The sequence below is a fragment of the Anopheles merus genome, chromosome 2R (genome assembly GCF_017562075.2).
Source record: "Anopheles merus strain MAF chromosome 2R, AmerM5.1, whole genome shotgun sequence".
Lineage (NCBI taxonomy): Eukaryota > Metazoa > Arthropoda > Insecta > Diptera > Culicidae > Anopheles > Anopheles merus.
Window position 1 is genome coordinate 11,954,184 of NC_054082.1, and position 21,928 is coordinate 11,976,111.

Below are 21,928 nucleotides of genomic sequence, written 5' to 3' on the forward strand. Positions count from 1 at the left end.
CTCCATCGTAAGATTAAATGTGTAAAAACAGAATCACTCGAGCCAATACTATTGCATATGTCTGTGTTTCTTACATTTGTATATGTTCGAAAAAAATATTTTTTTATTATGCTATTTTGAGTTGTGTTTATGCAAAACCATCAACACACACATTTCTACCAGTTTCGCACACTCGCACTAAACTCCATCCATATTTAGCTCCAACTCCATCCATTCTTAGCAACTGCACTGTCACCCATTCGTTTACATTTTGCGGCCTATACCGTAGTACTCCTCGGTTGAATAGTTGAATTCCGTGCAAGAAAATCATTCATTCGTACCCACCCGACCTCATGAGTGTGCTCACGTACTTTATTATCTTCCGTTTAAATCCGTTTCTCATTAAACTCGCTGTACATGGTCCACACCCTCTTCCGCACGCAAAACACCGCTTGAGGACAAACTCGATTTATTGACTCGTGCCACACTCGTGCAAACCCATTACTACCGCACAGTCTCGCCACACAAGTGCGCGGATAAGTCAACCTCAAATCGGATGTGTACGATGACGGCCATGTTTAGCGAGGGAAGGCTGCGGTGATGTATCATCATCATCATCATCATCACTATGATCGCACCAGAACGTTGAAGAAGATTTCGAGCGCTTCTCAGAAGATAAATCCACCCATGCTCAGCAGCATATCACCGGGGCCGGGCTCCGGTGCCATTGCAATCTGCTTCAGTTTCGCCCGTTCCACCCGTACGGCTTCGTAGGCTCCCCGCGTTATCCAGACTTCCATCGCGAAGTAAACTTTAGACGCGCGTGTGCGTGTGTGTGTGTGTGTTTCGGTGGATGTAATTCAAATAAATCACTTAACGCGAAGACCAATTTACGTACGGAAAACATTTGATACATACCGCTGGCCAGTATGAACACGACGCCCCACACGGAGAGCAGCGTGCTGGAGTTGATCGCACCGCGGAAGGCGAGCAGGATTGCCAACCAGCAGTAGAAGCAGAATGACATATGACACCACAGGTGTAGCGTGTACAGCTTCAGCAGCAATGTTTTTCGCTTGTGATGTATGGGAAGAATCAACAATAGCGACAGCAGTGAAGCATGTTACTGGGTGTTTTATGGTCCACCACCACCACCACCATTACCTACCAACGCAATGGCCACCGTCAGTACGAGCGACATCAGACAGTCCAGCCCACTCGCAGCTACCAGAAAGGTGTATGTGACTGAAATTGGAAACCAAATAAAACACACACTTGCATACACTTTTCATCAGCTTATTAAATGCATTTCAGATGAGCTGTAGCTTGCACAAACGGGCTGTTCAATCGAAAAACGAGCACACAATCACTTAAAGGCACTCACACTGATTGCACGTTGCGCCCGGCGGTCCATCAGCCGCCAACCTGTGATCGATAGGGCCGAGCTGGGCGTCGGTGCAATTATCGTACCCGATAATTGCACTAACGCGGTTCGCGTTCATGATGCCACTGATTGACATAAACATGTTACAGCCCGCGTAGAAGTAGCACAGCGCTTTAAATGTCGCCCCGGAGCACATTGTCACGCACTTCTCCTTTTGCCGTGGAAGCGTGCGACGGAACTTTTCCTATGGGCGAACGTGGACACACCTTCCGCTAGAGAGGACTCGTCGAAGACTAACAGTCTACGGTGGGTAAGAAGCGTTTCCAGAGCTCTATCGCTTCTAGCGATCCGGTGCACCGTATGGAAATCGTCAAAAATCAACCACGATCACACGCTGCTTTATTTCGCGCGTTGTGGGCCCGGTGAGTTGTTTATTTGATTGCGTGAAGAATTACAATCAACAACAGGGCCGTTGAGCGGGACGGGGAGTGGTGAAAAATTACGAGCGAAAAGAGTTCCCCCAAACCCAAACAAAAGGGAAAATGGTGAAAATTATCATCATTAACGTGGTGGGTAATGTATCGTAAACAACAAAAATTAGGGTGAAATGATGAAAAAAAAAACTCGTAGCGTATGAATATGTGGGTTGAAACACACGATCTTTGTTTTGGTTCGTAAATTTAAAAATGATACATGTCCTATAGAGGATAATGTGCCTAATGTTCAATGATGGATAGTACTGTTTGTCCAATGAGAGTTAGAAGCGTCTCCAAGAAATACAGATTAGACCTTTTTCTTCTTCTTGCCGCAGTGTTCTGGAGCAATCAGTGTGATTAGCGCGGTTTGATTTAATATTTTTCTTTTTATATATTTTGTTTCTTAATATCGTTCTCATCTTGTGTTCTTCTTTTTTTCCTTTTCTTTGACATTGTATTTTTTACCCTGTTTTTTCACTCTTCTCCTTATTTATTTTTTTCTTATTCAGAGCTGTTAATTTTTAGTTGAATTGTTTTTAACATTTACTACTATTATTTTTTTTAACACGATAATCTACTAGTACGTTTTTTGTTTCATGTTATCTTATTTGATTATTTTTTCTCTCTTTTTTGTTTTCGTTTTCTTTTTCTTATTTCCCTTTTTTACACTTTCCCTTTTTTATTGCACTTTTTCTTTCTGTTGTTCATTTCTTTCTCTTCTGCTTGAAATGAACTTGATCACTCCACATGTTTAAATTAACCCATAAACCCTACTGTTTATTCGGTACAATTATTCATGGTTTGGAGAATTTTTTAAATATTTTCTTTGTATGAATCATTACAAAGTGTAAACAGAGGGAAAAACTACCTCCATTCCCAAACTTCTTGCATTTTATACCGTTTTTCCGTGTTCTATCCCTAAAGCATCTCCACAACAGCAACAAAAAAGCCTTAAAAACACAGTATTTGTAACGAACTACCAACCCCACCCATGGGGCAAGCGGGTATGGCTTGCCAAATGAAGATGTGCAAAAGTGAAACCAACACAAGAAGCGAAACGAAGCACACACACAACAGCAGTAAAAAAAACAACAATCCTAGGTCACAATCTTCGGCACTCTCGCCGCAAAGCGAAATGAACCGAAGCATTCGAACAATTTATACCATTTCCTACCATCCCGTGGTAAGGGTGCTGCGAAGGGCAAAAGCGAACTTCCGGCACATACCAATGACAGTGTACTGGCTGCGAAAGAAAGAAAAAAAAAGAGCCAATGATGTTGTTTCCGTTTGCTCTGGAATGCCCGGGTTTAGGGTTCGGGACGTCGTTTCGCGATGTTGCACAAAGTTGTCTTGCGGAACCTCTCTATCGACCCCCACACACACACACACACAAACACACAGTGACGCCTTCGTACACAGTAGTTGTGGCTTAAGCCTACCGTTTCCAGCACTCTGATAAAGCGGTGCGATGCAATATTGCAAACCCCAGACCCTCGCACGACGCCCGTCTGCAAACCGCTACAATAAGCAATAACGACTTAACAATCTTTACCCCCAAAAAAACGCGTCCCCGGCTGCCTCGTGCACGTTTCGTTCGCTCTGTACCGACGGGGGCGTGGACGAGCTTGCCGGAAAATGCAACGGAAACGATTGCGGAGGAAGTCGTCATTGCTGCCGGCAGGAGGGTGGCTTCCTCTTGCCCCGTGGCGGTACGAAGGGCAACGGAGACAAACTTCAATCACCACCCACAGCCAGCTACAAAGCCGACCCGGGCCAACCTTCAGCCGGCCAAATGAAATGGCTTCGCTTTTCGGTTTGTACATTGAAGTTGCCGTGTGGCAAAGTTCAATCCCCAGAATCTATGCTCTCTCTCTCCCTCTGACTTCGGAGTTGAAACACCGAAAAGGCCATTCCACGAGCCGACCGATGCAACCTACTTGGGCCGAAAAGTGTGCAATAAGAAGTAGTGAACCGACCGGGCGGACTTGGAGGGGTGTTATTTGGGAGCGACTTGCGCCAGGAGGTGGCAATGGGAGCATAAAAACAATTTCCCTCTGCCGGATGCCGTCACATTTCCGCAATTCCGGGCCAACCGCCCGACCCCGGATGGGTGGCGTCGGCTGGCTGGTAGCTCTGGCACCGGGCCAGCAGCAGCCAAGCATCAAGGAAAGGGATAGAATAGACCGAGTGACGGGGGAATGGGAAGAAGGGGCAGTTGAAATAACGTTGGTAAAACGGTTTTATTGCCTTTCTTCGGCCAAATGCCACCGCCTTTCCCATTCATTGTGCCAGTCCAAACCGAAGGATAAGCTTCCTAATTGCGTGCACGTGTGTGTGTGAGAGAGAGAGAGAGAGAGAGAGAGAGAGAGAGAGAGAGAGCGGGAGTGGCAGGAAACCGACGGGCGGAAACCGGGTAACGAAGCCCACGGAATTCGACGTGCCGAATCATAATGCAATTCGATTTTCATCCCACACTACTCTAAGCCGAAAGCTATTTTCGAACCGGGCTACGTACGTTGAGCTGAATGAGTTTTTCTTTATTTTCCCACTTTTTCCCGCAGTTTGCTTGCTCGTTCATTGAATACGGTTTGCTTGAAATTCGGAGTTGGTGGTGGTGGTGGTGATGGTGAAAAAGGGTAGAAAATAAAAGATGTGAGAAACATTTATTCTCACCTTCTATTCCGGCCCCTTCAACGGTTATTCCATTATTTTCTCACCAGGAAAGACAAAAAAAAACACCCAAAAATCACTGACCAAGTGCGAAAACAACAGAAATGTGACAACTAATAAATTATCGGCATAAAGCTTTTCTGTAAACAACATTGCCACGAACCATTCGGCCAGATCAGAAAGTTAAAACGAAAACATGCAAATGAAAAATGGCCAGCATTAAGATGTGGCAAGACGATTGTGGCAGCGGATAAATCGCGTTGGTTTTCCATTTTTTATCAGTTCCTGGAATTTGAAATTGGGGTAAAAAAGAACAGAACAACAATGCCAAAAGAAGGTCATGGGTTCGGGTTGCTAACAGCAAGTGGATCTGTTTATGATGGATGTTGAACTGAATGTCCGAATGCCTTTCTTTTTAAATTATAAAAGAAAATTATGAATTTGCTAAGCAAAAAAAGGTATGGGAAACATAAAGGTTTATATATCAAATCAATTCTGATTTTATGAAACCAATCGATTATCAACCCTCCTTGAGGACGATTTGAATAAACAGTCAAACAATCTCAGCAGGCCGTGATCTTCTGTCCTGTCACTTCACATGCTGTCAATTGCCAATCGTGTCCGGTACAGAAAGAAACAAACACAGCCGTTTCCTAGCCCGGTATGTGTACTCGCGACTGTTACCGTGTGTTTGGCTACTTTCTCGGCTTTCTGTGGATGGTCAGTGCCGTGTACTATACGACCGAAACGGTCGAACTGCTGAAGCTGATGCGGTTACGGTGCGATAAGGTGTCCGGGTCGTTACGTGCTCCGGACGACGGCGATGACGACGCCGCGCCGGACGCCGGTCCGGCTCGGTTACAGTTTAGCACGGAAATGATTGCCCGCGTGTGTGAGTTCTATACCCATCTGGATGTGTTTTTACCGTACCACATCATCACGACCATCATCAAAATGACGCCCGGTGTACTGCTGGTGGTTGGAATATTTAAGGTAACGTTTAGTGTTTGTTGGGAAAAAGGGGCAGGATTGCGAGGATAGATTTGTTTTTTTTTTTCAATTCATTTTCTTTCTGACTTATGTATCCACCGAACAACAGAACAACATCACGCTAGTGCAGGTGTTTGCGGTGTACGGTCTGCTCGAGGAGTGTTTCTTTGTGATTGTGTTTTCGAAAATATTTGCCGTCATACAAGCGATCAACACGTCCGTCTGGATCTATTGGATTATTGTAATATTTTGCTGTAAGCGAGGCAGTGTTCCACTAAGGTCCGCTTGTTGTTATAATTTTCTTTCAACCTGCAGTGAAGCTGTTTTTCGCCATCTGGATACTGTTGGGTGTGTATGCGGCGATACAGCCCCGCAGCAGGGCATCCCGTCCTCCGCGCGTTTAACAATCACAACCACCAAATAACAACGCAGCGACACGGATTTTCTTTGGAAATATGAAATATTATTTACTATAATTGCTTCGCCTACTAGCTACTAGAGACAGAGAACATAAATACACCGGAGTGAAGGAAGAAGGGTTAATAATAATTATCATAATCAGCTATTAACAGGAATGCCATGCGTGTTTATCCCATGCGCTCGCTTACAATGCTACCTAGGGCGTTCGGCGAACGGGTGCGCCGGGAGTGTGGAAATAATAAAGCGCAATAATAAAATAATAATATTTGTTTAAAAATAATACGAACGGTCGGAGCAGCTCGCTCGGTGCCATGCCTTAAAGGGTTGCTCTGCTTATGTGGGGAAAGGTTTCGATCACGCTTGTATATACGTATGTACAAATTGATTTAGCTTCAACTAGCCGAACTCCTTGTTTAACATATGTGTTTGTGTGGGGTTTTTTTGTGTTCTACCTTGTATAAATATTTACAATCTTTCGTGCTTATCATTGCTTGTCTTCACGAGGCAGTTCACGGTTCATTCGGTCCTTATCAAAGCGTACACACCGTAGCATAATACACTTGTATACTCATGCAATTCATTTTCCTCTCTCTCTCTCTCTCTCTCTCTCTCTCTCTCTCTCTCTCTAATGCGGCGTATTGCTGTCCCCTGAAGCGTTGGGCCATATTTACAATCTTGTATCTCGTTGGTAGATTCACTAGAATCTGTTTTTTTTTTGTATCGAAGCGAGTGGATTCAAGGGCTATGAATTTTCAACTGGATTGCTACAAAGGATTGCATTGTATTCAAAATCGTTGCTGCAATTTATGTTGATCTGAAATATTTCTGTATGTTCATTCTGCCATTTAATATTGATTATGTTAGTCTGCTTGTATATTGTTTGCTTTTTTTTTTAAATAAAGCTTCTTAATCATAAATTAATTGTTTCATTGCTATTGCGTTACTTTTCTCTTTCTCTCTCTCTCTCTCTCTCTCTCTCTCTCTCTCTCTCTCTCTCTCTCTCTCTCTCTCTCTCTCTCTCTCTCTCGATTGTATGCTAACAAAGCTATGTACACTTCTGCTTCTGTGTACGTCCTTCCTTTCTTCCTTTCGTTCTTTTTTCTTCTCTTTTTTATCATTCTCGTACACACTAAAGGGCTCCATTTGTTGCCGTCTGCGCGTTGCAAATTGCTTTGCTGCGTGGTGATTATCACAACACGGTTTCCATGATCCACGGCACAAACTTGGATATTCGCGTGCAAACGCCCGGCAGGTTCGCTTCCGCACAGCCAATGCCCCACGAGATGATGCCGGCCAAGAAGTAGTGACCGTCCTTGCCTTTAACCTACACGAGCAAAGCAAAGAGAGCAAAAAAACATAGAACAACAGAGAGTTAAACAGTGAAACAACATAAAAAACATCCTCCCCGCAACCAACCACTTACCTGTAGCGGTCCGCCCGAATCACCCTGGCACGAGTCCTGGCCGCCCGTTTCATGACCGGCGCACAGGAAAATGTCCGGTATAAACTCGTGCCGCCCAGCTCGCAGGAACATCGATTTGCACCGGTCGTTGCTCACGATCGGAACGGACACCTGTGCGATGCACGCATGTGGAGGTGAAATATCGAAGGAGAGAGAAAGAGAGAGGGAGAGAGAGAATATTCGATGAGAAAAGTGGAAACTAATGGGAAGCGGAAAATGCATTCCTATGAATAATAAACGGCACTCATAACTCAAGCACAACCTCGCCGGTGGTGGTGGTGGTGTGTGTGTGTGCACTGGCAAGATTGTACAGGAGAGTCAGGGAAAAAGTTTACGATGCCAAAAGGGCGATCCGCCGGTGTGTGAAAGTGTGAAGAGAAAATAGCAGTAAAGCTACCAGAGCCAAGGTGACTGAAAAGCAGCGGTGAATGTGCAACCATCTGCAGCGCTTTTTTGTTCGCGTTTTTCTTTCGCTGAACAAAGAGGGGAAAATGTGGCAAAAGACACCGTTGCGCGTAAGAAGCGAACAAAAGAGGGAGGCAGGGAGCAAAAAGTTTACTCCAATGGTATTAATTTTAGGTTTGGTTGAAAATGATGCTCCAGATGTTGGATAAGGGTGATAAGGAATCTGGCATAGCTTTTTTATTCGCCATTGTTTTTTTTTAAGGAACAGCTGTTTATTCGTTTTTACATTGATATTTTATATTATTTTGTGATTAAAAACAGCGGCCTTCTCCTTGAAGCTAAACTCACAACATTTGAAGCGATTTTAACAACACTTTGCATACCTTCAGTCGCTGTAAAAGGCCATTTGAAGGGGAAAGCTGTACTGAAGCTCCCCGAAGTAAATTTATTACAATTTTCAACGCGTTAAGACCAATGTATCAATTGATTCTAACAGAAGTCATAATCTACAAACGATGCTTCATTTTTCTCCTTGTTAAGCCATCAAATTAATAAGTTTTGATGAAATAAGCACGAGTATCGAAAAGACCACAAGCAAATGGACATCGGAAAATCCTTGCCTCAAAAGGAACTTACTTGTACCGCTTTAAATCATTGCTATTATTACGCTACATAAAAAAAACCTGTTTTTTGTGTTGTTGTCCTACCTCTTAAATAACACGAAAGTAGCCACATTCGCTATAGCTTTGTTCATAAAACCAAACTTTCCAAATTCCGATCGCTCACCCCGAGAAAGGGCATTCCTTCCGCTTTTCGTCGCAATCAATTAATTACCAATGAACAACGGCGAAGTGAAACACATCAATCCTTAATGTGCGAGCGTATAGAAGGAGGTGTTTCGCACCAAACAACACAGCTCCTACGATTCCAACCCATCCAAACGTAGTTCAAACCTCTTTGGGCGATCACAGCTTAATTAATACTACACTACGCTTTCCCGGCGGCAGCTTTCTAGCACCCGTGGCACCCCAATACTTTATTGATGCAACCGGAACCGGCACTTACGGCAACTAATACTTCACTCATTGAGGAAGTAACAGTAGCTTCGTTAGGGCGAACCTTTTCCAAGCAAAAGGATTTAACAGACCGCCGGCGCTTGGGCGACCTTAAACGAGGTTTTATGTTGGTGCTGGCTGCAAAGTGCTAAAATGGTTGCAAATTGATGCTGAGAGAGCTTGGAACGTGCAAGGCAGCGAGCGGGAAGTACACTTCAGGTTCATTATTTAACAGAAGTGTTGATGGATTAGTTACATTGCACTTTTCAAACACACCTAAAAGCGTTTTGCGTTGTATGACATTTTGCTTCCCATCTGTCTACTTCCAACACCTCCTCCCACAAGAAAGGCAGATTCAAAATTACTCGTATGTGTTTAAATCCTCTCTACCTACCGGCGTAATATGTGATACACTCCTCCGGTGTCGAGAGGGATTAAATTGAGCTTACTGTGCTAAACCCCTTTAACAATCTCTTATCTAGACACAGAAGCACAGCACAGGAACGGATGACACTGCCGTCACTGTCGAAAGACTGGATCATCCTACACACCATCGAAACACCTGTACGCCGGCACGTTTTTTTGCGACGTTTTTTTTTTTTTGGTTTATGAAGCGAATTTCCTTCGAAATCCTGCACACACCTGGCGTGGCTTGTTGGCAGTGGAAAGAAGCAATGCTTAAATGACAAATCTACCATCCCGATTTTGCCGAAGCACACTCGGTGCACATGACAAACGACGACTTGCCGATTTCGGTGAAAGCTCGCAAGTGTGTCTTCACGACAAGCACGACGAGGTGATGCGACGCCAAAAGTGATGTGATTTAAACAACACTGCATCTCCGTCCCACAAATTCTTGGCTGAAAACAGCATGCCAGCAAAGCGAACTAGCTTACTAATCGGCCTTAACAATGGAACGATTTCGAACGGGCGCTTGGTCGCCTTATCTTGATGGTCATTAAAAGTTTGCCACTGACACCCAACGACAAACGGTTCCGTCGATTCGAAAGGAAAAGAGGAATCATTTGACGTTCACGGCGATGATGGGCGAGCGATAAAGCTAGCAGGACAAAAACCGATAACACGATGTTACCGGAAGACAAGAAAGATGTGGACTATTCGCCTGTGTCTTGGGACAGCATGTCCAACTCCTTCAGCGAACACATCTCTTTGAACGAATCGAGCTTGAAGCTGCTTCGCTAACGATTGATTGCTTTCGGTTGGGTGAACAATTAAATCCATTTCGAGGCAGGACGCGTTCACGCCTGCCGTGGCTTTGCTCGGTTTCGCAGGCGTCTTAGTGACACGCTTCGGCACAGCACCGGCACCAGAACACCGGCTGGCTGCCTGCTGGTCTGATTGGTTATTTTGTCATTCGCCAGCCTGAGCTAAAGCCGACAGACGCTTTTCGCCACTGGAAATCGATCAAATGCGTCACTTAGCTTATCAGCCGGCTGATGGCAGTTCGCTGGTGCCTTCTTCTGCCAACTCCATTTGCTGCGTGGCATCGATTTTGTGCCTTCAAAAGATGTGTCAAATTCAATCAGCTAACTGAGTAATGGTTTCCTCTTAGCGCATGTTTGCGAGCGTTTGGGAGCGGTTTGCTTCAACGTCCTTTTGCGAGGCTGCGAGGCGATAAATCGATTAAGCCTGGCGAAAAGCAGCCTTTTCCCGGCACCGGTACGATTGACCCACATTTATCATCATCAATTAAGGCACTAGAGTAGGTGGGGATACAATATCAACAAACCGCTAGTTTTTCGGAGCAATTGGAAAGCCTCTCCCTGTTAATGCCTTATAAATGTAAAGAGGGAAGTGGGTTCCGAGTCGAGCCGTAATAAAATCACGTTCATTTATTGGTTTTCGACCATTTTTCCATCCCCCGCATCGCCTTTTACCGCATCGTAATGAGATTTCCTATTAAACTTCGTTTCGAACTCAATTCATCACTTCCAAGAGGAAGAGATATCATTGGCAAAGTTATACCGTCGCCACATCAACATGAAGAGTTTATGCCGTTTGCCTCAACAGAACATCATCCAAAGTTTATCACACTTTGCTGATTCTTCATCAATCAGCCCTTTTTTCACCCAAAAGCCCATTCTTGGTTCGATGTTGTTAACCATTAGGAAAGGCGTTACGACACACAACCAAATTTTCCACAGAAGAAAAACACGCACGCACGCAATGGATGAAACTCGTCCCTCCTGGCGGAACGAGCGGCTTCGAAATATCAAGCTAAAACTACATCGAATCTCGCACATTATCAGTTCATGTGCTCATGCTATCGAATCACCATCTTCCAAGGGTAAGGTTAGGGAAAGGTACACCAAAGAAAAGAAAGATCTATTCCACAACGTACTAGAAAAGCTATTTTTCTGCCATTTCGATCATATTACAAAAAGGATCAGCAGCGGGAAAGCGGAGAATACGGCCGTCTGTTGCTCTTCCCCGCACATGGTACCGCCGGTACGGATCCCCGACCGGTGTGAAGAGTTTCATGCAGCGTCAACAAATCATTCCCCACAAAACCATTCCCACCACCACCACCAGGCTCACTACCGTAAGGTAATTCTATTCCCATTTCCCCACCGCTGTAGCACGAAAAGTCCCATCCCAATCGGGGTCGGGATTTAGTTTTGGATGGATGGGTTCTCGAATGGCACTTGGCGCCATTTTCTTACGACACCAGAACGGGTGCGCTCGCTTTGATTATCCCTGTGTTCCTTCCGTTCGGTCAATTCCTGCGCTGTCGGATGAGATTTATTTCGACGCCTTAAAAAGCTCGATAGAACATATGGTGTAGATATTGGTGTTTGAAATTTATCTCCTTTTGTGTCCCGCACACATACAGACGGTGTGTTCGGCGTTGGTTCGGTGTTTTAGCATGTTCGAAAACTTCGATCCCGGTTTGTGCCGCTAAGAAATAGGAAAACCTTCTTTGACATCAAATCTCTGGAAGCGTGTTTTGCAATTTTTCAAAGAAATCCTCAACTACAACAAAGGAGATGAAAGTTGCTTTACAAGGTCACACAAAAGCTTGACAGAATCTACATCCGAATAACTCAGTTTGTGACATTCTTTGTAAAAGCTTTGTTTGTTCTACCGAGCTTACTTCATGTCACCTTTTTGAACTGTTTGTTCATGTGTTTGCATCCCTATCTCGTACAATTTCTTAGAATTGTTCACGTTTTTCTGTTCAGAAATAAACCAAAAATGTGGCTTGTCGATAGTGCTCCAAGAACGGCGTGGGCCCAGAGCCCGCCCGCCCGTACGTGATAATATCTCTTTCATGCCTGCCTGAAGCAATTCCAGCACCATTTCCGTTTTCGTGATTCACCGTGAGAAGAACTCCTGTGCCACGGATTCACCTTACCGCCGACCACAACAAAAGCTCTCAGCCGAGCGGGATGACTGCGGGCGTTATTTGTGCCGAGTCATTCTTCAACTTCAGCTTCCCACCAGCTTCACATTGCATCCCACGTGTCCGAGGTTTGAGTTCCGGCCGTGTGTGGAGTGATAAAAAATTTATCGCTGTGACGTGTGGAGAAGCGACGAAAAAAGGGCTTTATTTCCGGTTCCTTCGTTAAGTCACTTTAGGTTTGGAAGAAAGAGGAAAACTATAAAAACCACAAACAGTGCGCTCGCTTCTGAGACGCTAGTTTCGAAGCATGCTCAAAATGTTCCCTTTATTCACGTTATAAATGTTGAGGTGTAAACAGACGCATCAAATCCTGACACCTCAAGCCAACCACAAGACAAACCACCGTCTTAAGGCACCACCTTCGCCATTGAACTTTGCTTTCCCGTTCTTTGTCTTTGAACGGATAAGAATCCTTAAATTGTTGGAATTGGGGATGGGCATACAGTGCCGCTTCAACTCATCCACTTGACATTCTTTCACACCAACCGCACGGGGCCGGCTTTCCGGAAAGCCCTTAAGGAATCTATACGCTCCTCTAATTATCATATCACCACAACGGGTGGGCCTCTTATCGTAACGGGTGGGCAACAAAAGAGCGCGAGCTCGTACCCGCAGGCACTGACTGAAACTCCCACAAAATGGCATAAAACAGCACTAACAGCCTTAGCGCGAGAGATAGAAAAGACGCTCGTACAATCATCAGCATCGTGCCGGCTTTTTTTATCCTTCCTTCCTTTCCTTTTTTTTGTACATCTTAAATTTCCTGCTCAACGCGGGAAGTGGTAATCTGGGATTATGGATTTTTCTTCATTCCGTGTCGCTCGGTTACGCTTGCCCGGGGTTTGCCGGTGCTCCGAACCATTCGTTTGCTTTCTCACGCGTTTTATCACTTTGTTAGCGGATTGAAAACCGCTATCAGCGCGGCAGCTAATGGCCGATCATTGCGGGCCGATGATGGTCGTTGTTGACAGTGTTTTATGTGTTGTCGTTAGATGGATTGTGCACGCTGTGGTTGTGAAATTGTTGCAAAAAAAGGCACAACTACGAAACAGTACAACAATCAAGGAGAGAGGGGCAACTTTCGCTACTATCAGAGGACCATTTTTTATCGTGTTTCGGTATCGCATTGTGCTTGTGAGCAACTATAGCTTAACTAGATTCATCTGTTCTAATCTTAATTTATAGATCGCTTAATGGTCTGCTTAACACTGATAAAAACCATTACTTTGGTACATTTCTACCAATGTCCCTTTTTGGAGATGATAATCGTCAACATATTCCAATTGGCAATGAAAGCGAATGTCTTCAAGCTAAGCTCGTCCCGGCTTTTGTACAAGATAAACGCTCCTAATTAACTCCTTAGCCTGATGATCAAAGCAGCACGAGACCAACTTTCTCACAACGGAATGGCATTACACTTCGTTTAGCTATTCATTCTGAACTTTTTTGTACGGAATAGTTCATACATCTTCACAACCGTTCTACTACCATTTACCATTTACCTTCCATCCGTACCCGTGCTATCGGTACGATCCGACCATACCCACAGTTCCGCGCAAGGCATGTGCACCATCACTGCTCACAAATGAAAAGGCAAAAAGGATCTTTCCCTGCACGGTGAATCATAAGCACATCCAGCGCAGCACAACGGATGGGGCAAATATTCTAGCACGAACGCCACCGTCATTATCACCATTACGAGATGAAACATACCGAGAAACAGGGCAAGAAGTTAAATGAGAACAAACGGTTCTATTCATACTCATTCTCCTTCGGTAGAAACTTTCTACGACTTCTACGGCGGTACGTTAGGGGTGTACCGAGTTTCCGTTTGCTTATTTACCAACAATATACTTATTCACTTTCTTTGGCACCCTTTTGCGCTTGGGTAAACCTTTGCCATAGCCAATGTTCAATTGATGTGTTTTTCTTTTCAAAGGAACAAGGAAGCCGATCCACCTCACCACAGTGAAACCGATGGCAAATGTTAAAAAGAAAAGGCAAAAACGCTCACTCCACCCCCCACAGCGTTCGATAAAAGAGTTGACGAATGGAATTGATTACAGCACACATTCCGCCGCACAATATGCCTTGCGAAATGGAAATGGTTGGAAAAAGTCGTTCGGCCGTACGGTGAAAAAGAACGGGTCTCGAAGGTCGAGTCTTTTCCACTGACACAAAAAAAACCCCTCGACCACCGCACCGGCACGAGAAAAGCTTGTCAATGCTTGAAGTTATCGACAACCGACAACCGGCACCGACACCGTACGGCCATCTTATTATACAGAGCGCTGGGCCCTCGGGGCTAGAAGACGACGAAATAAATAACTAAAGAGGTACTACGCCATCCCCGGTGAGAGAAAGAGAGAGAGACAGAGAGAAGAGTCTTAGCGAATAAAGAAAACAAAAAAAAGTCAAATGAAAGAGAACTTTCCTTCGATTGTCCTAACGAAACGAATGCTGCCTTTGCCGCCGAACGAATGCTCGCCGCGCTCAAAAGGCTGAGCACGAAGTTCCACAGGGTCGAAATGGTTGAAGAATTTTATTCCGAAAGGAATTTCACCCCACAACAGCCAAGGAAGGCGACGGAAACCCCTAACTAAAAGGATGCGATAGGCTGGGGTGTACGATGGAAATATGCAGCACACAACGAGCTCGAGAAGCGTTCGTCTGCTGCTGGAATGTTACCGCCCATCGTCGGCAGCATTCAAACAGGAGAAATGCCAGGGCATTATTTTAAACCCGATGCCTTGAATCTCGTGGATGATGAATGCTCGTGGAAAAAGCGGGTGGCATGACTATCTGCCAACGTGCCAAATGGAACGAGCAATGGATTGGACGAGAGGTGATTATTTAAACCTGTTGGACACAAGAGTACATCGTGGCGCTGCTGACTCAGTTTCTATTGAGAAGTAATTAAATCGAAACGCCCCTTCTTTAGCCCTCAGTCAATATCATTAATTTATCAGTTCGGCTTGAATGCCTTCTAAATGTTTGCATCATTTAATTTTCACTCATTTTATCTCATCCCACAAAAGTACCCGTATCATGCCGAGATTAGCGCTCCACTGCAAAATCCAGAAACTATAATCATCTGCGAAAGTACTATCTCCCTGCTTTCCTCTTGAAACACACACACACACACAACCCGTTCCGTTATCTCCCGCCCAACTTGAAACACTCCATTGAAGTGAAAACTCTTCCGTGTGCGGGAAAAGTGGAAGTTTTCATCCACTCGTGAGAATGTTTTCTGCCGATTCACTGCTTGCGAGGTATTTGCTACTCACGATTCTAATCAATTAACACTCACCCCAATCCAGTGCATTGCCGACATGGAACGGAGGCGATGGGAAAAGCTTTTTCGCTCTCAAGTGCACTATCGCGGGAGGGAAAACCTAATGCTTTTAAAAGTTCTAGTGTTACCGAAAAAAAAGAAACCGGCCACTAGGAAGGCGCTGCAGGCCGACCGTAAGGCACAAAATTGCATTATTTCGTTAGCTTGTTTCGTCAACTTGTCCTTAATGCCGGAAAATCGAAGGGATGATCCAACTCTCTTGAGGGAGAGAGAGAGAGTGATAATAGAAGGGCATTGTTTTGCTTAACAATAACTACATTTTTGTGGGTTTAGTTGGTAAAACATGAAAAATTCAATGAATTTCAATGAAACGTAAAAAAATTATCTCTCACAACTATCACAACTATGTTGTCAAATGTCCTACCAGCATCGTCCCTACATTATATTGATTCCTGGAATCTGTTCTGACCAAAATATGAAGAAAATTACAATCCCGCATGGTATCAGTCACAACGTTTATTGACCATCCGCTCTCCTCCACAACAAACACTGCATCACGTTTTGGCAAACAAACTCAAATTGCTAACGAAAAACGATCCACCGTCGCAGCATGATTGCGTCCACAGGAGGGAAGACAACATCAAAAGCACGTTCGTTTCTCTTTGCTCTTTTTGCCATTTTCAACCCAATTCTTTCGGAAAGGATCGTTTACAACGAAATTCGGAAGCAAACTAATGAAAGACAACAAAAAAAAAACTTCCGTCTGCTGGTCACTCCGAAAGAAAGGGAAGAGCATCTGAGCCTTGGCGCAGAAAGTTCGTCTTCTTGGGCGAACTATTGATTCCGAATTTATCGACAACTTTGCCCATTTTTTTGCTTCTTCTTCTAGGATCCAGCACTCTCCGCCTGAGCTATGGACCAATGCACTAGAGATAAACACAAATCACGACTTTCGTAAAGTCATCCTTCCTTCGATCCATCCATGCTGTGTTCGAGTTTGTTTGTTAGTATGGACGTGTATTTTCCTTTCCTTTTCCCAATCAGGATCGGTAATCGGCAACTTTCTTACAAACTCACCATTCCCCTAGCAAACGGCGTAAAGACACAAACACACTTCCTTCGCAGTCCGAATGGCAAAAATCAAGGTTCACTTTCGGGCGACTCTAACGAATTCCGCTTATTCGCAGTGAGTTGCTCGGCCTCGGGGAGTGCGCTGGTGGGGTACGGTTTTGTAGAAGAAAATCGAATCAGTTTGCCAAAACGCACCACAAATAGGAACGGAAAATGGACACGGAAAACCATCCCGCTCGTGAGTGCGTGCGGAGTACGGGGAAGCCATTTCATCAACACCCGGCAGTGGTACGACTTCATTCAACGTGACGATGCTATCGAACGATGTGCTTTAATACATACAAACGAGCACACACGGTACAGAATCGGGAGGCGGATGCAGGTGGCAAAGTGAAAAGCAAGGATGCCTCAAAGAAAGAAAAAAACAGAACGAACGACGAAACTCTCGTCATAGAAATGAACTTGTGAATTCGTCGCTCGTACTTGTATCTTAATTAATTCCACCGGGAAAGCAAGGGCAGTGCGAGGACATGCGTAGATTCCTAGCCACCTAGCCAACTGAATCGACCTTCTCGACTTGGCGGGACTCCCAAGGGGGAAAGCTTTGCGGGTGTTGAAAGGATTGTATCTGTTTCGGCAATGGTTATGCATACAAATCTGAGCATCGTCTCTGCCGAAAATAAACGCGGCAGCCTTTTTGGCAGTTTGACCTTTTACGTTAAGGTTGGGCTCGTGGGAAAAGAAGAAAATCAAAGTGCAGGGTATGTGGGGTAGTTTTCCTAAAGACACAACCAATGATGCTAAAGTTACTTATCACGTACTCTTTACTTTTGGCTAAATCCTACAGCTAAGCTTTTGCCGTTGGTTGCTGTAATCATTGTAAACAAAGAAGGATCATAGTGCACAATGATAAAGCAAAGTCATGCTAAGAAGTTACGTTTCTACCGACACACTGGGAAAGCTCATGCTTCAACGTAATGATGCTGAAGTATCGCAAGGAATCATCGTAGCCATTCACGTTCGACCTGAGAGGATAACAAAGATGGCTTTTCATACGCGCAAGCTTCAATACATCAAATTGACACAATAATAATTGAACTCACTTTCATTGACAGAAAAGCGATGAAAGGATGCTACTGCCAACCAGACCGAAAGAATAAAGAACTGTTGCAGACATGAAAAGGTGTTAGTATCTTAGCAGCAGCTTAGGGCTGTCTTGACTAGAAGGACAAAGAACTACATAGCGAAAAGGTAGTACGTTGCACTAGACGACAAGAGTTGATTTCTCTTCAGCTTCGAATAGAACGTCTGCACGGTACGTTTTTCTACACCACGATGATTAATATGTGCGACTCAGCATACGTTGCTAGAGATACCTGCAAGCGTGTATAGCGATTCCATAGTAGCGAAGAAGGTTAATAATTGCAAACGTCTTCCCATCAAACTCCTGCTCGTCATAGCTCGTGCGCTTTTAGCAACAACGTCGTTTAGCATCTGGACTTTTGTCACCGTGACAACCACGGTCGTGATGCAGGAAAGACAGCCTGCACACATCATCGAAAGGAAACTACACAAAATGAGAAAATGCTCCATAATTAAGATGTGCATTTACCTTCCCCCGAACAATGCTTTCCGTGAGCAGCGAAATGCAGCGCTTTGGCGGATGAGAAAGATCATACTAGCTAGCTTTTTTTTCTTATTCCTTTTCATTAAAGTGTCTGATGAAGATATGGAACGCTTCCGCGAAGAATGGTTCTTTCGGTGTGCTTTAATTATGGAAAGAGTTTCATCATATTGAAAGTACAGTGCGGACGGTTCGCGTCAAGGAATTTGATGCGAGAAAAAAAGTGGAAAGTGTTCCGGTACATAATTAAAATAGAATGAACCTTGCGGCCAAAAGTTTTGCCTTCACTTTGCGAGCATTTTAGCGCATTCTTTTTTCCTTTTCAGTTCCTTTGAGTATCTGCTCCCTGCAAGTGATGCTTCCGAAGAGAGGATTATAAAAAGTGGCTAAAGGTTTAACGCGATGCAAAGTGGCGCATTACGCTGCAGATTGCATTTATATATTTTGTTTCCTCGTTAATGTTTCTACTCTTCTTATGATTATAAAATGATTTTTTGATCAAAATTAGTCAGTTTTAATATGTAAACATCAATACTATCATTTTTTAACTGTGGCTGGTAAAACAAATAGGGAAACTAATTGTGTCACACCAGATGCTCACAATAACAGTCATTTGTAATACAAATTGCCTACTTTACTGACCTCGAGGTCATTCTGTAATTTGCCTAAAAGTATGCAATCTGCGTAGCATCTATGTGAAATGTGTCCTTCGAACTCAAATTTATTCGCAAACAATAATCAAAGTCAATCAAGAAACGGTTTGCTGACCATATCAAATCACATGTCTATACTTCTCTATTTCCGGAGCTCTTCACAACCGCTCTTCCATCCCCCCCCCCCCCTAACCCCACCAACTTACCTCTTGCAGTACGGATGGCAGCGTACCGCCCTCGCTCAGCCGACCCCAGCCGGTAACGGTCGCATTCTCCCCGATCAGCAAATCGTCCGTCGCCGGCAAACAGATCGGGCTGATGTGGGGCGCAAAGACGAGCGGCTGCTCCAGCTTCACCAGCGCCAGGTCGAACTCGTACGTGAAAAAGTTATACTTCGGATGGACCACCTTCCGGGCGACGCCCCGCTCGATGTATGGCAGCTGTTCCTGCACGTGCGAAAAGTCATACTCGCCGACCCGTATCCGGATCTGGGACGTTAAAAGGCTGGGAAGAGAAGCGAGAGGAAGCAATTAGAACCAATCACTTCACCCGGCACGTCCCGGGGAATGGTCACTGCCGGTGTTCACTTACTCATCGACACAATGGCCCGCCGTCGCTATCCAGTTGTCATTTATGACAGCTCCCCCGCACCGGTGGGTACTCGAGAAGCCGAAAAATGACGTGCGCCGCACCGACACCTGCCAGGGCCAGCGGCCGAACGGAGCATTTTTGCCACCGACGATCCTTGTTTCCGGTCGGCCCATCGTTTGAATGCCGCATTCTTTTTTTTTTCATGCAAGTCACCGAGCAAAACGAGGAATAGAAGGAAGAAAAGTGTGTATTTATAACGAGTGATTGGGGGTGAAAGAAAAGACGAACTGTCCAGCAAACAACCGGCGTTGAATGAGGCAACGAAATTGAAGCACCATCTTCAATTCCCTAACAAAGAGGGAGTCCTTACCAGCGTTTCTTGCTGCGGAAATGGTGTATCGGCCCGGTGCCGTGGTGTAGGACGCAATGGACGGTGCAGCATCGTCGACGTCAATCACAGATGGGGATGCTGTTGCAAGCGCTTGGGAACCTGTTGAGCTGCTGCTGGTACTACTGCTGGATCCAATGGTGCTGGTGGAGGACGTGGTAGTAGGCCGAGGCGTAGTCGTGGTTGTCGTGGTAGTCGTCGTAGTCCTTCTGGTTGTGGGCCTGGGGGTCGTCGTCGTGGTCGTCGTTGTCGTTGTTGTCGTCGTCGTAGTGGTAGTGGTGCTTGTACTGGTCGTACTTTGCTTGGTCGGCTTAGCCTTTAGGTCGGGAGTATAGTACAAAGAGGAATTTTATTTTTAAACTAAAAAACTAGACCAGATCCGGGCCATCTCCGTTGATTGGAAGAAATCAATTTCGAAAGGCAAACTTGAAAAGCCCACTTGCTTCCCACAGAAACGTGTGTCCTACTAACGCTCCGTTTCAGTTCCGCCCGCGCAATACCTACCGATGGTTTTGGTTTCAGGACGGTGCTTTGAATGTTGTTCGAGATGGACAGGATCGGTTTCTTGGACGGTTTGTTTGGTTTCGGCGGTTTCGTTCGCGTGATGAAACTTGGCTCCGTCGTCGCCTGCCAGTGAGTGGTAAATACGCCTGCAGCACACGCAAATGGAGAACGAAACAAAACAGTGCCAACGATTAGGCAAACAAGAAAGTAGGCTTTGTCTCCACGAGTGGATAGTACACGCAGGCATACCCATTCGCATCCCAGACTTTGCCCCAGAGAGTAACCTACCGGTTGATGCACTCGCTGCCATCTCTTGGTCGACTGCACCCGTTTGCGGTTGCTGCTGCTGCTGCTGCTGATGCTGATGCTGCTGCTGCTGTACCAGCGTCGATAAGGTAGAATGTTTATTTACACTGCCTTCGGTTGGCTTTTGACTAAAGTGATTGCTGCCGGTGACGAAAGCGCCACCTCCGCCAGCGCTCGAACTACTACTGGAACTACTAACGCCGCTGCCGCCGCCGCCCGGCTTACTGTGATGATGAGTGTGATGATACGTGTGGTGCGGATGTGACTGCTGATGGTGATTGTGGGACGGTCGTATCACCAGCGTACCGCTGCCGTTCGGCCGATAGATGGTGGTGTAGCCATTACTACTAACAAAAGTACTGTTGAGTATTGGTGGAGGTTGTTGTTTAATGGATTCGAGGTAGTAAACCGTTGGCGAATTTTGAGGAAAAAAGGTCCAACATTCCAATGGGTACCGATGAGAGTGTGTTTATGTGTGGAGGCGTTGGTAATGATTTGGGATGGTACATGTTGTCGTTTAACATCAAGAGTACACGTTTTAGGAGGGAGGTCCCACATTCCGTTGGTTGGTTGGTAGCCAGGTACACAGTCACCGAGAGGTAGATAAAAAGGTAAGAGGAACAAGCATAATGGTTAGCAATGAACGCGTAGGTTTCTAGGAGGGAGAGTTTGTTCGGAGGCTGCTTTGAAACTAATGCACTTGCCCATCCAACCCGCTTACCTTGGCCTTGGTGGTTTATACTTCCCACCGGACGGCGAGCCCGTCGGTTTCGGCCGATAGCCGCCAACAAACGTCTGGTGCTGGTGGCCGCTGCCACTCTGCGGTATCACATTTTCGGTCAGATTGTGCGAACAGCAGGACCCGAACATGAACTGGTCCATGCACATGCCCACGTGCTGGCCCTCGGATTTGATGCATTCCCATACGAACATGCAGGTACCGTCGATGCCGTTCACCGAGCAGGGCTTCGGGTTGATCTTGTAGTTGTGACTAGAACCGGCGGCCACACCGGCCAGACCCGCCACCGTTGGCGCACGCTCAGCAATCCAACAGAGTGCGGTTAACAGTAGAATCGATGTCCGCCATCGACTCCACATGGTGGAGATGTTCAGATCTGCGAAAACGGAAGGAAAGCGAGCAGGAAAACAGCACGTTAGAAACGACTAAGACAAAGGGGAAGTAATACCACGGCAAGGCAATAGGGTTTGTACAGCTAACACTGTCCTTGAG

General features: G+C 45.5%; 3 protein-coding genes across 10 annotated transcripts in view; 1 reads left to right on the forward strand and 2 right to left on the reverse strand.

Annotated features, from left to right (window-relative positions):
- Positions 1 to 90: 90 nt before the first annotated feature.
- On the reverse strand, positions 91 to 1,656 carry LOC121588625. 3 transcript variants are annotated; one of them, XR_006004196.1, is made up of 5 exons: positions 1,364 to 1,656; positions 1,148 to 1,224; positions 898 to 1,075; positions 325 to 790; positions 91 to 257 (listed from the first exon to the last, which is right to left on the reverse strand). XR_006004196.1 is itself a non-coding variant. In XM_041906768.1 (4 exons), exons 1-4 carry the CDS (start codon positions 1,557 to 1,559, stop codon positions 648 to 650), a joined length of 594 nt encoding a protein of 197 aa, XP_041762702.1. In that variant the 5' UTR covers positions 1,560 to 1,656; the 3' UTR covers positions 91 to 647. The 3 variants fall into 3 exon arrangements, 2 of the variants coding, with proteins under 2 accessions (XP_041762702.1, XP_041762703.1); XM_041906768.1 differs by having other exon boundaries at positions 91 to 790; XM_041906769.1 differs by having other exon boundaries at positions 94 to 790; positions 898 to 1,054.
- Positions 1,657 to 5,057: 3,401 nt separating this feature from the next.
- Positions 5,058 to 6,829, forward strand: LOC121588017. 3 transcript variants are annotated; one of them, XM_041905495.1, is made up of 3 exons: positions 5,063 to 5,502; positions 5,609 to 5,740; positions 5,815 to 5,904. In XM_041905495.1, the coding sequence occupies exons 1-3, from the start codon at positions 5,173 to 5,175 to the stop codon at positions 5,815 to 5,817; spliced, it is 465 nt and encodes a 154-aa protein (XP_041761429.1). In that variant the 5' UTR covers positions 5,063 to 5,172; the 3' UTR covers positions 5,818 to 5,904. The 3 variants fall into 3 exon arrangements, with proteins under 3 accessions (XP_041761427.1, XP_041761429.1, XP_041761426.1); XM_041905492.1 differs by having other exon boundaries at positions 5,064 to 5,502; positions 5,609 to 5,753; positions 5,815 to 6,193; XM_041905493.1 differs by lacking the exons at positions 5,609 to 5,740; positions 5,815 to 5,904 and adding an exon at positions 6,574 to 6,829 and having other exon boundaries at positions 5,058 to 5,502.
- Positions 6,830 to 6,906: 77 nt separating this feature from the next.
- Positions 6,907 to 21,928, reverse strand: part of LOC121588015 (serine proteinase stubble) — a 107,862-nt gene continuing 92,840 nt past the window's right edge. For all 4 annotated transcript variants that reach the window (XM_041905488.1, XM_041905489.1, XM_041905487.1 and 1 more), the window contains 8 exons: positions 21,419 to 21,812; positions 20,680 to 21,056; positions 20,392 to 20,537; positions 19,870 to 20,203; positions 19,500 to 19,689; positions 19,115 to 19,412; positions 7,343 to 7,492; positions 6,907 to 7,243 (listed from right to left, as the gene is read on the reverse strand). In XM_041905488.1, coding sequence (XP_041761422.1) covers positions 7,109 to 7,243; positions 7,343 to 7,492; positions 19,115 to 19,412; positions 19,500 to 19,689; positions 19,870 to 20,203; positions 20,392 to 20,537; positions 20,680 to 21,056; positions 21,419 to 21,812 — 2,024 coding nt within the window. In that variant the 3' untranslated portion in view covers positions 6,907 to 7,108. The remainder of the gene's footprint in view (positions 7,244 to 7,342; positions 7,493 to 19,114; positions 19,413 to 19,499; positions 19,690 to 19,869; positions 20,204 to 20,391; positions 20,538 to 20,679; positions 21,057 to 21,418; positions 21,813 to 21,928) is intronic.